General features: G+C 40.9%; 1 protein-coding gene across 1 annotated transcript in view; it reads right to left on the bottom strand.

The window, feature by feature from the left end:
• Positions 1–17,108, bottom strand: part of PPWD1 (peptidylprolyl isomerase domain and WD repeat containing 1) — a 299,399-nt gene that overhangs the window by 245,420 nt on the left and 36,871 nt on the right. Inside the window, exon 2 of the mRNA XM_069222759.1 lies at positions 7,064–7,166. Within this exon, the coding sequence (XP_069078860.1) occupies positions 7,064–7,166 (103 nt within the window). The remainder of the gene's footprint in view (positions 1–7,063; positions 7,167–17,108) is intronic.

The following is a 17,108-nucleotide window of genomic DNA, read 5'->3' as shown; positions in this document are numbered from 1 at the left end:
AAATGGACAGCCCAGAAGACCTCTGCTATTAAGAACTTGATGACTGCCTCCCTGCCATAAATACAGGGCTATTGAATAACCAGCTAAAGATCAATACTGCAAAGATCGTGATTATGATAAGTACCAGCCTACTGCCATATGGCCTAAGAAACCTGAAGCCCTTCCAAAAACATCAAGATAAGTAAGAAACCTAGGAGTAACCATGGATTAAGACTCGTCCTTGATACAGTATGTTAACAACGTCACAAAATGTACCTTCTGCACAATAAACACACTACATTGCATCTTCCCATACCTTGCATACCAACATAAACTGCAAACCACCCTCACACTTGTAATCTCCAAGCTTGACAATGCCGACAGCCTATTCCTTAGTGCACCTGCGTTTATCATACACAAAATAGAACTCATCCAAAATGATGCCACAAAGCTTCTTCTCTTCCTTCACCTAAAAAGAAGGCACACCTCCAGTTCTGCAATCGCTCCACTTGCTACCTACAAAAGGAAGGGCAATGTTCAAGGCACTCTACCATTACCCACATAGCCTCCCAAGGGAAAGGACGCCTATACCTACAAGTTAAATTGAAGCAAACCAAACAGAACATTGCACTACAGGGTTGCACCACTTATCATACCACTTTACCATTACATATCTGAACGAAGACACTGTCTTCTTAGTACATGCTTCCAAACTCTGGAACTCATTACCAGCCAACATTAGTAGCTTATACATTTCCAAATACAGTAGAAAAAAAAGAAAAACTTGTCTAGATAACTGCATCACAGACATCCCAGCAAAAGAGCACAGAAAACATTCCCACCCTTTAGCACAATTCTCGGCTTACAATCCACAAACTGGAAACAATGCAACCAGCATCTTGGGTACAGGTGCGCTGCCTGGTCATTCACTACAGACCGTGTGAAAAGCAACACCACCTTGGACACAGCAAGTTATAAGCCATGGGGAGGTGGGGTGCAGGTTGAGGAGTTTCCTTCCCCAAATTTGCATGTGAGGATGCCAAAGGATTGGGAACATGAGGATAAGTGCGTAGGGCCTCCCCGGGTGCATGGAGCCTCAGCAAGGTGCATTAGTTGTCAAAGCTGGCTATTTCCACCCCTACATATGGTACTCAACATTTATTTCAGTGGAATGTTATGAGTGAAATACAGAGATAAGCATGTGACCCCCACCCCCCCACCCCCCTTTCGGTGACACCTATGTTATGTTGGTACAATGTGTTTCAATTACAAATAGTGCAGTCCTCCCCTGTAAACACTACACAAAGTTTACTTTCTTGCTCTTATCTTCGGAAAGCTTTGTCTTGTATGAAAAGAGATTTTTTTTTTGTAAGCAAAATTTGGAGCAGGCATTTACTGAGGATATGTGAAGTGACTAGACCAAAGCAGTAAAAGGCACTCTGCAATGACAAACTCCACTGGTGACATTTGAAGAGCGGTTTAAGCGATTGGTGTGATAACCAACAATATTGTGGGATACCAATATCAAGGAAAGAATACCAAAAGTCAAGTACATAAAGGGAAGTATACATTATTGCAAAATGCACATCTATGTACCTTAAAGATATATGTACCGGTAGGTTCCCAACCTTTTGACTTCTGTGGACCCCCACTTTAGTACTGCAACCCGGGGACTCCCACTGAATCATTGGAATCCGAGAGCCCCCCCCCTCCTCACTGAGTAATTACTGAAAGCTGGGGACCTAATCTGTTAACATTATTAAATTTTTCAAGCAGTCACGGAACCCCTGAGGAGGCTTCGCAGACACCGAGGGGTCACCGGACCACAGGTTAGGAACCACTGGTGTAGTGTATAGGAAATCTAGACGTACTTACCTGTCGATATTTTATTTTCAATATTCTGTCCTCAATAAGGTATCTTGCTGATACTGTTGATTCAATATCCAGGGAGCACATTAGATAAGCTATGTACAGAAATTTACGAAGGGAGTCCTGGAATTAACATTAAACAACAAAGACATCGGGTGTCTATCTATGTCCGTCTTTCACTTTTATCTTAACACTCCAGAAACACAATTTTGAGAATTAGGGTATATCAGAGCAGAAAGAATGCACTTCAATGAAGTACAAAGTCTGATCTTGCTTAAAGGATTTGCTCTAGTTTATCAAGTTATTTTTAACATGTAGGGCAAACACATCAAGGTTTGCATGTACAAAGAAGGTAAAACAACTTTTAGCCAATATGGGAATGTAAAGACTATTGTAAGATGTGAAGAACAGCCTATTTCAGACAGAGATTCAAACAGTAATGTTTGTGTCAATTTTGAGCTGTTATCGTAGTACACCTCATGGGAAAATGGCAGACACTGCAACAGAGGAAAGAAGGTTATCTTCAATCCTCACATACATTCATCCTCAAAATGCAGAGACAATGGCAGTAATAGAAGAATGTGGGTCATGTACTTAGAACATAGGCTCACATGGTTTACTGGGTCACAGCTCAAATATCAGATTTAAACATGCCCCTGTAACCACAATGGACTGAGAATAGGTATTTTTTTATTTTAATACCAATTTCATGTTGGGTAATGTCTTCTATGCTACAGTCTTGTTTTTCTTGCACAAATAAGAGGAGTCTGCATTTCATGCGCTCTTCAGGCCATGAGCTACGGACAACATACAAGAAAAGAAATGTGCAGTTAAATAGGAGAATCAAAGAATAATACGTACCACACAAAATAGAACCAACTCATGAAGAGTAGGAGGTCAATAGAACAACTATGACTACCAGCAGGATTCCCCAAAAAGCAATCAATTTTGTAAAATTGTATGGCCCCTAAAGAATCTGTGCATAAGAACATATTAACAGAACTCATGTTCCTACTAACGTCATAAAACACAAAAATAGAAATTAAACGTTCCAGAAGAGATACAGCACTGGTACACTCACCAAAAGTGAGCAGTTGGCTAACAAAAATTTAGGAGACCACAAACTGACTTAAAAGTGCATTGACCTCGGGTTTTAAAGGTATTGCTACCCACAACTCTACTGATTGAACAATTGCAAAGCATTCCCAACTAGGACTGAAAAACAAGCTGCAAGGCACTCGGTGGACATGAAATCCAGACACCAGAACCCAGTCACATAGCTGTGGCTATAATTGAATTCTAGCTCACAAGCACTTCTTTCATAATTTTATGTACCTACTAACAATGGGAACTGAAATTAAAACATCTAGAAACACACTAGATAGCTAATTTATTCATGGTAAAAGGCTAAGTGCATTGGGTAACAATGTTGGGTTCGCATGCAATTGCATCCTACACACAAATCAACATCAACCATGTTAGGTAGTCTGAGTAGGGAACTAGTAACCACTAGTCCTGATGAAAACTCCTCCTGAGTAAGCACAAAACATGTTGACTAACAAGACATCAAGGGTTGTAACATACCCGTTTGTTTTTAGAGTTCCCACAGGGAGACAACAATAAAAAATTGATTTAGTCTCCCTTAGGCAATTTTAAAAGCACAAGGTAATGGAAACACACACATGATTGGTTGAAGGTCTAGTGTACAAAAACCTATAGCTGAATCGTTCGTGAAAATGAGTAGATCAAGGAGTGTTGAAAAAAAATTAAAAAACACAAGACAATTACACCCACAAAAAAGAGCTCCACATATCATGGGAGGCATCTGCCAGCAAAAGACGGAAGCTTGGAGTAAGGCATTAGCCCAATTAAACAGGCCATCAGGCAAAGAGACGAAGGCCTTTCTTCAGTAAGTCCTTTTGAGCAAGACTTGGTCTATCAGTTGGAATTGAGACTTGATCTACGGGTCTCACCTCCTCTGGTTAGCCTTTTTTTGTTTAGTGGCGTAATACTGAAGAGCAGGTCGCTGACTGGTCTGAAATATTGAACCTCTTCTTACTCCTCCTTTTTGTACACATGCAACAGACCGAGCCCAGATCAAACTGAGAGATGAGTTAATATCCCAAATGACTATCAAGACATTTATAGGTGTGGGGGGGGTGATTTTAGACAGGAGCCTTCTTCTCTCCTCTTGTATATATCACTCAAGATGGCAGTGTGAGAAATTCACAGTAGTCTTCCTTAGTTTGTGGACACTGAAAGAATCAAACTTAGATAACATTTGCTGGTTGGGCAAAAATACAATAGGCTACTAATTGTAATCTTTCATGCCCACTACTCTGAGATGTTTGAATGCCTAGAAGAGTGACGACTGGCGGATGGGAGGGGAAACAAAATACATTTTGTAGTACATAAAATAGTGCCACTTATACAAAAAAATGCAATTCCTAAACCTACAGCCAAAGATAACATCCTCAGCTATCTTTTCTGGGTTCTAATTTCCGCACACTGTGCTATAGGCTTTTGTGATAAATGTGGTAGGGACACGGGGAGTGGCTGGTACAGGGTAAATAATATTAAATGGGAGTGGTTAGAAAAATGTAAGCCGAAGGTTGGGAGCACCATGCCTGTACAAAACACTAAGGCCACAAAAGAGTAAAACAAATCTAATTCACAGTATACTCTTCTAAAGATACTACAGCACTGAGGGTGTCAGATAGGTGTAAGTGTACTTCAGCCCAGCCTTGGAGTATGTCTATCATCACACATGGCCAACCACTGATACACACTCACATAGGAACAATGGAAGTAAGTAATTAAAATAACACTATAAGAATTAATACTCAACTAAATTATTCAAAATAGTTAAAAAAAAAATATTAATACCCTACTTTGAATTTAAAAATTAATACAACAATTTTGATTAAAACAGAACTAAATTTCTTTTAACTCTAAAATATTTTTAACAATGCAACTTTAATGAAGGTAGTTTAAAATTTAAGAGATTTAAAATGTGTGTATAGTTATAATTATTTTAACTGTCTAATGTATTAAAAGACAGTTTCAAAATAAAGATATTCAATTCTTAAACTTTACATATGAAGTGATTAGATTTACACTAAATATTAAAAAGGTAAGAGTGAGAGTGACTACTGCGTTTAAAAACAGCTAAATGTTCAATTAATGTATTAAAATATCATTTAAAACATAATTTGACAAGTTAGTGTTCTAACATGTTATATTCTGGATATGTAATACATATTTTAAATTATGTATATAAAACATTTGTTAGAAACAGTTACATTTCTCTATGGTTTCTCATATTGAGATGTCCATCCAAGGGGCAGCGGTCAGACATGCTCACCAACTAGGCAGAATGTAAAATATGGTTAGGTAAATTTAGGAATATCTACCTTATATATAAACAAACAATCCTAACACCCACCAACCAAAAATCCCTTGCATGGCATCTGAGCTTAAGTACCATTCACACGTTATCCTGAAGTCTCACTCTCAGCCATCTATGTCTGTACATTTCCAAGTATGTACTAGTTACTGTTGAGGCTGCCCAGGGTGCACAATCTATTAGTGCTGGTTAGGCCTCTGTTGTTATTTTTAAGTCAGTCGGGACAAGGTTCCACACCCTATGACATTTATGGGTTAAACCTTTCAGATCACATGCTTTTTTTTTTGCAGAGGTGTCTGCCATCTTCGGCTTCTGGCCTTGGCATTGTGTCCTTAGTGGAATTCTATTAATCCATGTCATCTGAATGGAACATATAGTTTATATCTGTTTGTATCAAAGTGAAGAATTTTTGTACATAAATTAGATTAGCATAATTCTGCTGGTTTATAAAAACAAACCTTTAAAACCTGTGTTGTCAATGCACTTCAACAAACAAGCACCTGCTAACCTAAGATGGGAATTGGTTGCCTACAAAACATAGGGCTCCACATTTGTCGTTTTTACTGATTTCTACTAATAAATACAGTCACTACACATTGTGCATCCTGTGTTTATTTGTAAAAGTGGAAAAATACAGATAATTTGGCTTTTTTTGGGTGGCTCTCCATGCCGAGATTCATGAATTTCAGGCCAACAACTGTACATATTGGCAGCACGGGGAGTTAGAAAGCTGAAAGAGATTTGCTTAAATTACTGCGTATCCCAAAATGTATGTGGTCCTATTATGCTCATTTTTTTCCTATGGGTTTATTATTTTGGCTGTGTAATGTGCTAAAACCCCACAGGCATCAAAGTAGGAGTGCCTGCTTATCCGTTAATTTAATGTGGAAATATACATGTTATCACCTCCTCTGTTCTCACAACACAAAATAAATAGGATGCCAATAAGATGGCTAAAATAAATATGGATAAATACAGACAGAAATGTTAAAAAACGAAAAAAAAAAACAAAAAAAAAAAAATAAATAATAAAGAATAAATACATAGAACAAAATGTGAGGTACGCTTTCACTCAGGTAACACACACACATATTGCATGCAAGTGTCCCATTGATTTGTGTCATTCTGTACAGATGATTTCAGACAAGCATTTTATTTTTCCACCTGTCCTCATTTAACCTCTTCACCACTAAATGTTTCTTCTGTAGAAATAATGTCTAGAATAGAAGAACATTGCTGAACCGTGAAAGACATGTTTTAGTGTACGAGACTGAAATCAGACCACCACATTAGTTATAAACCGTAGTGGGACATCCTGTACCATGAAGAAGCCACACCCTTTAAAATGCATCATTTTCGACAAATAATTATATTAAATCAGTAAATGAATAGTTATCTACAAAAAAGGAAAAAAATGCTATTTGAAATTATTAAGCTGTACAGATTGTGCACTATTTTAGATGCACAGACAGGAGTGGTCAGAAGACCTTAGCAATAATGTGTAGCAGCCATTTCAAATCCAGTAGCTCTTGCTTTGTATGGTACCTGTTAAAGTTACTTAGAAAAGCAAGTAAAAGTATGGGGCCACATACTAAAGCCTTCCAAATGAAGTTTAAACAAGATTTTAGACCAATACGTTCTGTATGAGGAGGATGCACGAGACAGTCATAATCTGCATGTTTAAAAAAAAAAAAAAAAAAATCTCTAGTGCAACACTTTCAGTAAGAAGCGTTTACAACAGTCAAGCAGAAATCTACTGTCCTAAGCATAAGCAGAAAACAGACACAAAAACAACTTAACTAGACTTACTTTGTACATGCTACATGGGTGATGACATCTCTATGCATGTAACTTCGTTCATACATTGCGGCGCTGGGAAGATTGTCAAGGTAGACACGTTCAAATTCTAGCACTGTGAAAGAAAAAAAAATCCATATGTTTGTCTTCTAATTTTATTTGGATTCTTCTTACATGTCGTCAATATTGCTTTGTTAACCTCTTTCTACTGGAGGATTTCTCTTCACGTCTAGTTAAGGGGTGAACAACGCACTTTGATTCTCACTACGCAACTACGATTTTATTAAGAATAAGGTTCCTTGACTATTCCGTGATCTACTAGCATAAACACAGCAAGTTTCAGACAGAAGAAAATTGCCAACACTGAAGGCACTCATAAAAAGACACATGCAAAGGGTTTCAAATGGCAGATATATAACAGAACAGCCAGCTTCATTCCATTCGTTCTCCATTTTTTATATGTTTGTGAAATCTTTATTGTTGCAGAGCTGCTGGGCGTTGAACAATATAAAAACAGCATTGGAAAAGCCAGTAGGTCTGGCACTGGCCACCAGCTTTTTGGCTTGGTCGACGCTGGTTTATTACGTTTTTTGCAAAAAGTAGGTTGACTCACTACCCCAACCTGTTAACTGCCAATGGATGAAGAGAGCTGGCTGAGAGCCCTTACACGGATGTAAAAACCAAGGATTCTTGGACAACGAACATCAGACCTAGAAATAGCTACGAACAAAAATAATTTTGGCCTCATTTGCAATACCTTGCCATAGAAGCCCCTGCAATGAAGGGAACTACTTTGTGTGTGGATGTGCTCCTCGTGAAAGAGCAGAATTAATTTACTCACAGTGAAGTTAACCAAATGGCTGAAGTACATTGACTCATTGCCACAATCTGTATGTTGTAGTAGGCAAATGAAAATGTGAATGATGCAACAGACCAATAGATCAACAGGATTGGCTAAGAGCCCATATATTTAACTATGTTAGTAAAAATCAAAAGGTCTTGGCTAATGCTATAACTAATGAACAGTAACACTGAGTTTCTCAAAACAGTATTTGAGATTTGGCTAAATACCTCAGTCCAGTATAGTATGTTATCCTCGACAGTGGTTACCATGCAGTGCCTTTACCAAGTAGCTTTTCCCACATATGCATTTTTGGTGCTTTTACAACACAATAATAACAAAAGGAGAGTGACCCCCTCAAACACTAAAGAGACAGAGTTCAAAAGAACAGGAAAACAAAGTTTCCCTGGGTACCTAACAGAAAGCATACTTCACAAACTCAACCAGTGCAAAGCATACCTTTACACGCATGCTAAGTCTAGTTAAGGTAAATATATATGCAGAAATAACTATCTATCTATCACACTGGTGATAGCCAGAGGGCAGTTAGATAGTTAGGACCCAATTCCCATAGGCAAAACGATTCTTGTTTTGCTAACATCTTTGGTGTCATTTGACGAATCTTCACAAAATTTTCAAAACTAGTATGCAACTCACTTCACCCACTGTTTTGAAAGTTTTGGGGGTGATTTGTCAAGCAGGGGGGGGGGGGTCGAGAAAAAGGGGGGAGAGGGGGTCTCAAAACACGTTTTCCCCATGCAATTTCACATAGGGATTTTGAACCCAATTATAGCCAGAACAGCTGAATGGAATTACACCAAACCTGGCAGAAAGCTAGAACTTGGTCCAGAAAGATCTTTTTGTGATTTGGTGTAAATCCATTCAGTAGCTGTGGAGTTATTAAAGGAACAATGAATATAGATATCTAGGGACACAGAAGGTCTGCGGATCCCAGCGATCTCAAAATGAGATCTGATTGGCTGCCACCACTTCAACTAAGAAGCCAAATGTTTATAAAAAAAAAATAAAAAAAAAATCTTAAGGGGAAGGGTAAGTATACCTTGACCCCCTATGCCTGGTGTTGAGGTCCCATAGGGGCCCAAAAATATAAATATACATTTTATGTACTAGGGTGCACACACCCAGGACATAGCAGTTTCCCTGCTTGCATCGAAATCTCTGTCTGCTCTCGCTTAGTGGAAGCAATGAAGCTGTCACTAACCAAGAGCAGAAAGTGAGTTTGCTACTAGTGGGTGGGAGAAGGAAAAATGCTCTCGCCTGTTCAGAGCGGACTTATCATCTGTTTCCCTCCCTGCTGTGAAGTGGGCAGAGAAACAGATGAAAAATTATTGCCCCACATTTTTTGCTGTTCCCTAAGTGCAGGAGCAATGCTGGCTCCCACTGGAGGTGGGGAGCCAGCAGGGACCGCGGAGGCATTCAGGCTCCTCCCACGGCCCCCAACAAAAGACACTGGGTGTGGGACAAGAAACCCACCATGCAGTGGATGGGACCCGGAGGATGGGGTCCCTGGGACCAAATAGGCACAGGCAGAGGGGCCGAACATCCCCCTCACCCATAATTTCGATTGGCCAGGCCTCTGGTGATGGGGTCCCGGGCCAGATATTGGCCTTAGGAGCGGGACTGAGCCCCTATCTCTCCCCCCCCCCAGAAATGAAAAATGTAGAATGCCCAAGAAATTTCCTGAGAAGTATTATTTTAACTATTACAGTTGAATTACCATGGTTTTGTACATGTAAAATCTGAACCTAACAACCTAACTCTCACGTCCCGGTAACTATTGCTTTTTAGTGAATTTCTACTTTTTTTAAAATTCTATTTCCTAACTATACTGTCTCTGTAACCTTTGTTTTTTTTTTGTGAGAAAAAAAAAAATATATATATATATATATATACACACACACACACACACACATATATATATATATATATATATATATACACACACACATACACACAGACACACACACACATATATATATATATTTTTTGTCCCAAAAAAAACAAATGTCACAGGGATGTTAGTCTCACATTTTAAACGTACAAAACCATAGAAATTCTCCTGTTATAGTTAGCTACCTCAAGTAACTGTAACTCGCGCCCTAAGGTAACTGGAACTCGTCCCCCCTCCATGCACAGTTTTTTTGTCAAACATTTTACTTCAACTATTACACTGATATTATCAATAATGTTAATAAGGAGATGTCATGAGTTCCACAATGTGTGGGGAAGTTAGCAGAGCATTGGGGTGGGGGGGGGGGGGGGGGGGGGAGTGCGAGTTATAGTTACCTTAGGGCCCCGCACTTCACCGAATATTTGCCTCACGGGGAGGAGGGTCTGCAGGACCCCCTGTACTTCAATAAAAGCATTTTGCCTCAGGGAATTGGTGGTACCCAGGGTGCGGGGAGCATGGTCCGCCTGCATTGAATGTACTTTGACCCCTGGGGAGGTGGAGGTCATTGGGGCTTCAGTAAGCCCTAGGAGGGGGCAGCATGCGCCCCCTCCTTATTTTTGACATGCACCCAGGACCTGGCACACCAGGGGCCTGTTTTCAAAAAGCCTTCACTTGTTTTTGTTTTAAATGTCTGCTGAATCCTCTGACTCTTGGCAAAAAAGGGGGGGGGGGGGGGTGGAGGTCTTCACATAATGGCTGCAAACACTTCCCTGATAAATTGTTGGCAGCCAATCCTATCTTAGCATGAGATCAGGAGGGTTTGCAGAGCCTTCGTGCTTCTAGATTTACACAAATTCATTTTTTTTCCCTCAAGAACTTATGAACGGATTTACACCAAATAACAAAAAGGGTGCTTTCGAAACCAAGAGCTACCTTTCTAATAAATTTGGTGTACTTCTGTCCGGTTAAGCACTATTATGTTCAAAATCCCTATGGAAAAAAAGCCCCCGCATGTCAGACCACCCTGAAACTTCCCAGACTGCAACTGAAGTAAGCGTCGTATTTTTTGGGAGCAAGATTTTATGAAGACTCAAACAGCGCCAAAGTTATTTGCAAAACAAATAAAACATTTTTTCTATAGAAACTAGGTCTTAACTATAACTACCTAGTGGCAACTGCCACTATATAAACAAAATATACACACACATATTCAAGGGTTTAGGGGTGGGTAGGGGTATAGGGAGGTAATGGTATGTTTAAGGTTTAGAGCAAGGTAAGAGTATTGGGTGGTAAGGGTATTTTTAGGGTTCAGGGGTGGGGTAAGAGTTGCAAGGGTATTTTTAGGGTTTAGGAGTGGGTACAGGTAATGGGTTATAATGGTGTTTTTGAAGTTCTGGGGTAGGTAAGGGTATTGGGTTGTGAAGGTGTTTTAGGATTTAGGAGTATTTAACAGTACTGGGTGCACACAGCTGTAGGGGTGGGAAAGGGTATTGACTTGTAAGGATGTGTTTTTTATGGTTTAGGGGTGAGAACGGTTAGAGAGTGGTAAACATATTTTAGGGTTTAGGGATGGGTAGGAGAAGAGTGGTAAGAGTATATATATTATTTTTAAAGATGTTTGGAGTGATTAGGGGTAAAGGGTGGTATGGTATGGACTTCTCAAATTACATCATTGATGATATCACCAATTACATCATCCAATGAATATCCTAGTTTATTTTACAATTGTACGTATTAGGCTGTGTACATGGAGTGGCCTCTTCTGTCAGATTTCTCTCTCAGATGACGGATGTGTGTACTAGGCTGTGTGGAGAGAGACTGGCAACTCTGCTGAGGCCTCTCTCTTGTATTATAGTTGTGAACAGTATGCTACATCCAGGGACTGTCTTCCCTACCAACACCCCTCTTTCTGATAATGGTTGTGCATAGTAGGGTGTGGCAAGAGACTACACACTACTTACAACTCTCACAAAGCAGATGGGTGTAAATAGTACACTTTGATAAAACATCTCCAGAAGCAACTGTGCACACTGCAGTGTAATCAAATATCACCTAAGCCTTTCTACTGATCACAATCCCGCAAGAGCCTTGCAAGATCGTAACATTTTTCAAAATAAGAACTATCTACTTATCACAGTACTTATCTCTTACACACTTCCTTTCAAAAGCAACTACAACAATATGTATTCCTACTAATGCAGTATATGTGGAACTCATCTACTCCTTTTTACAATTCGCAATCCTGCAAGATCATAAAAATTATGTAAAAGCAATCTACATTTATTTTCCTCACAGCAGTTATCTCTTAAACAATGTCCTTCTGAACTTGGGGGGTACAGCATACTTTTCTGCTGCCCGCTTCTATTGCTTTTTTATTTTATTTCCACAACACCTCCAATTTTACAAAAAAAACAGCAATGGCAGCTATTTCATTTCTAACATTCCAAAAGCCACCCAAACAGCGTGCTTGTGGGAGCCTCTGGGTTTCCTAAGAGGGTGAAGGCTCACAGGAAAAAGAGGCCTCTCGACCAATCACAGGGCCCCATTTTTTATTTTTGTATTCTCACTGGATGCTCACAGGACTCTTGAGTCTCCAGCTGCCAAAGTGTACAATATTTTTTTACCCTTATTTCTCAAAAACTACTGAATGGATTTACACCAAATCACAAAAAACACAATCTGGGGCCCATAATCTAGCTCCCTAGCAAATCTGGTAAAATTTCGTTCAGCAGTTTTTGATGTAGCAGTGTTTAAATAGGTCTATGGGGATTTTACGTTTTATGCCCCCCCCTCTTTCCTTGGCCCCGGTTGACGAATCACCCCAAAACTACCTAGGAAAGCTCTGTGGTGGATGAACCTTTTTTCGTGGAAAGTTTGATCAAATGGAGCTAAAGTTATTAGTAAACCTAAAAAAGCTCTGTATATGGAAAAGCTGACCTAACTTAAACTACCTACTGGGGACGCCATCAGGATATGGAAATATAATATAATTTATTAACCTGCATGGTGAAGTCATGCGCAGTAAAGGCAGATGTGTGATAAATGCAGGCTTTGTATAAAAAATATTTTTTTTTTAAATGTGGTAAAGGCACGCTTTGTAAAGTTGTACAACCCCTGATGAACAGCACCCATTTTATTTACAGTGTACACTATAAGCTGCACAAAGAGGAAAGAAACCCTGTTCCGTAAACTTGCCTTCTGAATGAAAAGTCATACGTCATTAAAGGATTCAGACAAAATGCCCACATGCTTAACTTAGATCTTCCAAACATCATCTTAACAGCTACACAAGACGTTAGTACTATAGTCCTAAAATTCATGCGAACACTGCTCCCGATGGCAATATTTAAGATGCTTTCAGGCACACACATCCTTTTGAGTATTTTTAAATTCTGTGCTAGAACCGCAGATACAAAAAAGCTTTAATAATGAGTGTTTTCCAGAAAGAACAATTCAAATATCTTGGAGATGTGTGCAGATGTGATGCATTTTATCATGTTAAATGGCTTTAAATAAATGCAACTAAAATAAGCAACTGAACCTGCATAGAAAAAGTCACCAAACACAAACTGAAACATGTGCTCTGTAACACATGCCCCACTCAGGGTTTATTAATCGCACTCATAACTGGCACTGGCAAATGTTAAAAAGAAAAACAAAAGAAACAAAAAAATAGCACTGATAAAGCTTATGGTTTGGGCTTCTGAAGAGCTAAAACGTTTCTTGTACATTCACCAACACTTACAACTTTGGCAGCAGCAGTGCAAGCTTCCCTCACACAGGCCAGAAACACAGTGCAGCAGTAGGCGTTTCTCAAATATCTTGCATGACTATGGTATGTAGTGCCTGGCACTCATTAGCCGGTCAGACACCCAAGACCAGCTAGTGGCCTCATCATCTAAGAGTAATTCTAGAGACGGCGTGGCCAAGCAAGATGGCCGGCGCGATGAGCTTTTTTTTACGCAGCTCCTCGCAGCCCCAGCCGAATCCACCCACAATCGCCACATAGATGTTTAAACCTGCAGAATGACATCATTAAAGCTTCTCTGTAACCCCGGAAGACTGTGGTTGGAAGGTGGCAGTGCCTGTATGTGCAGATGGTACTAAACTGAGTGGAGAGATTGGAGGGAGCTCCCTGGGCTGTGATGCCCGATATGGGCCCACAGCTGAAGGCCGAGTCCTGGGCACACAATTGCCTGACCCGGACCGGATTTAGGGGGGGGGGGGGGGGGGGGGACCACCGACTGCCTGGACAGCGCGACTGGGTGAGTGTGGACCGGGAAGGGAGCCCATCCAATGCAGTGCAGCTGGAGATTGGCCTGGAGAATGTGGGTCTGCGCTCTTTCAGGAGTGGTGGTGGTGGCCCAGAGAGCTGTTCCTAAGGCATAGGATGCCAGCTGCGACCAGGGCCTTACGATAAGCCGGGTGGGCCCTGCTTGAGCCGTAATTACAAGGCTGCTGCCCGGACACAGGACTAGACCCAAGGGGGCGCCTGGAGCCCTTTTGTGCTCCTGGCCTTCCCTCCTGCCGGTGGAGCCCTTTCTTACAGTATGTTATCCCTCCTCGGTGACAGGAGACTGAGGCGCCAGCTACAGTTGGCCTGAGTGGGCACCGGACAGACCTTTGCTGACAGGCACATAGCTGCGACATCTAGTGGCGGTCACATCCAGAAACAGTACCTTGGAAGCATGAATTGAAGATGCCAAGGGTAGGTCCCAACAAAACAAGACTTCTGGGGTTCCTGGATAGAGCAGGGGCACGGCAGTGGAGGCATTTGTGGAAAAATGGATCAGAGATGTATTCCAAATAACTAGACTGACCCCTATGTTTGCAATAGAAAGGGCGCATCGTGCAATGGACAACCAACCACTCCACTCCACTCCACTCCACCCCCCACCCCCATCCCCGCCCCCTCCAGAGAACCCCTCCTTCCACCCAGGCCTGGAGTTCCCTTGCATGCCATAACAGCACAGATCCTCAATTACAGGGACCGGGATAGCATACTTCGGGCAGCCTTAGAGGTGAATAATGCTGCCCAATTTGAGAATCATAAAATATCAGTATTTCCAGACTGTACCAATGGAGTGCAAGGATCCAGAAGTTTTTTTTTTTTTTTTTAGTGGTAAAGGCCAAGCTTTGCTCCATATGGGTGCTCTACATGTTGTATCCTGCACGTTTAAAGGTTATCTCGGGCAGTAAGTCTCATTTCTTTGAAACCCCCAGAGGAGGCGTGGTGTTGGCTTGAACTGTGGGACAAGGTACACCAGCACACGTCAGAAAGAGGTCAAGTGTAAAAAAGGGGACTCAACTGGAGCTAGGTGTTCCAATTGGAGAACATCAGAACAATCGGATGAGTCGGAGCAACAACGTGATGGAAAGTCTTCATACCCCAGAGTGGAGATGCAGGAGGATGGCACTATGGCCGTGGCATCTCCCCCTACCCTCGAAGGGGGGTGATAAATAAATGGGGATTTGGGATTGGAGTGATCGACATAAGGGGTTATATATATATATATATATATATATATATATATCCAAGAAAGAAGTGATTCAAACAGATGATCTCACCAAAGAACAAAAATATATTTCAACTACAATGTTTCAGCTTCCGCCTTCCTCAGGTAGTATAAGATGGTTTGCTCAGTGGCTGAACAGCTGACACTGCTGGATTTTCAAAAAGCATCATGAGTGAAGATTTCAGTTGGAATGTGGAATCAATGCAGTCCTGAGAACTCTTCAGATATGCAGAAATCAAGTGGTATGGTCAGTGATGTTCAGTCCTTCTGGATGCAGTGATTTTAAACGATACATCCAGAAGTTCTCTCTGATGCCCAGTAGTGCTTCCTTTAGAACATGTTCCACAGGGAAAATCTTCAAATCTGATAGAAAATGGTCCACAAGGTTAAACTGATTGGCTACAGGCTGGTCAAGTTTCTTGTTAATTATTGCTGATTTGTGGTTCCTGAATCGTGTACGGAGGTCATTCACTGTTTGGCCTACATATTGTTTTTTACAGCTTTGGCGTTGGCACTGAATCACATAAATAATGCATGTTGATCGACATGTAAGATGCTGTCTTATTCCACAGGTCCTTGTAACAGAGCTACTTACTGATGATGTTTGTAAAAGGTATTCACATGTAATGCACCTTTTAGAATCACAGCAATGAACTCCTGCATTTGTTACAGCTTGCTTAAGTTCAGCTCTCACAATCAGCGATCGTAAATTGGGAGCTCTGCGGTAAGCAATGACTGGCGGTTTTGCAATTGTTCACAAGTGGATAGTAAGGGAAAAGTTGTTTGTATTATATTTCTGTAGTTGGGAGCTGATGGATGATAGTCAACCACAAATGGTATTCTGTCACTTTTGTTTCTTCTGTTGGTATTCCAAATAAGTGCTTCTCTGGGTAACTGCAAAGACTTGTCAATTTGTTGCAGAATGATATGCAGAGGATAGCCTCGCTTTTTAAATAATAATTAAAAAATAATAATGTAAATAATATAACCAGCTCCTGTAGATGGTCTTTACAAGTGTCACATAGTGGTGGGACCTTGTTGGGATTTAGGTTCAAGCTGTGTGTCCTAACAGGATTACTATGGATTTACTGTATGGATTATTGTTGTCTGTCTGGGGAGGGGGTGTGTGAAATGAGGGAATGTTATGCAGAGTTACATACACTGGAGAAATGTTATTGTTATTGCAGGGCGTCAATATTATTTGTAAACTGGAACTCGACATCAGAACACTTGTGGTGGTGTGACTGGGCAGGGGGGCTAGCAGAGCACCGGGGGGATAGGGGGGAATGAGGGGGTAGGGACTTCCATGGCTAATTGTGTGAACATTAAAACTTGGAATGTGCGGGGACTGGGACACTACACTAAGAGATGTATGGTACACTCTTAGTTAAAGTGCCAAGGGGTGCAGATAGCCTGCCTCCAAGAGATCCACCTTATGGAAGAAGAGGCTTTTAAACTGGCTATGACCTGTGGGGTTGCCATTTGGGTTACTCCTGGTGTTTCATTCCAACATATGGAAGGGAACTTACAAACCTTAAAAGATATCCCCCAACACAGATGACATGTTTTTTGATTGGATGCAGGAACTTTTGGAGGATAGCATGGGGCACCCAATACTATGGGCAGGTGATCATAATTGTATTTGGAACAGCAATGGGGAACGCTACCTACACCCAATCACAGGAATAAACCCCTTATGATGAAATTACTAGCTACGCCCATGCACAATCTGGGGATCTATAATGGTTGGCAAACCCTGCATCCGGAGGGTAGGCAATACACATGCCA

The sequence above is a fragment of the Pleurodeles waltl genome, chromosome 1_1, assembly GCF_031143425.1.
Source record: "Pleurodeles waltl isolate 20211129_DDA chromosome 1_1, aPleWal1.hap1.20221129, whole genome shotgun sequence".
Lineage (NCBI taxonomy): Eukaryota > Metazoa > Chordata > Amphibia > Caudata > Salamandridae > Pleurodeles > Pleurodeles waltl.
The sequence above is the reverse complement of the archived record's forward strand: the minus strand, read 5'-3'. Positions and strand labels throughout refer to the sequence as shown.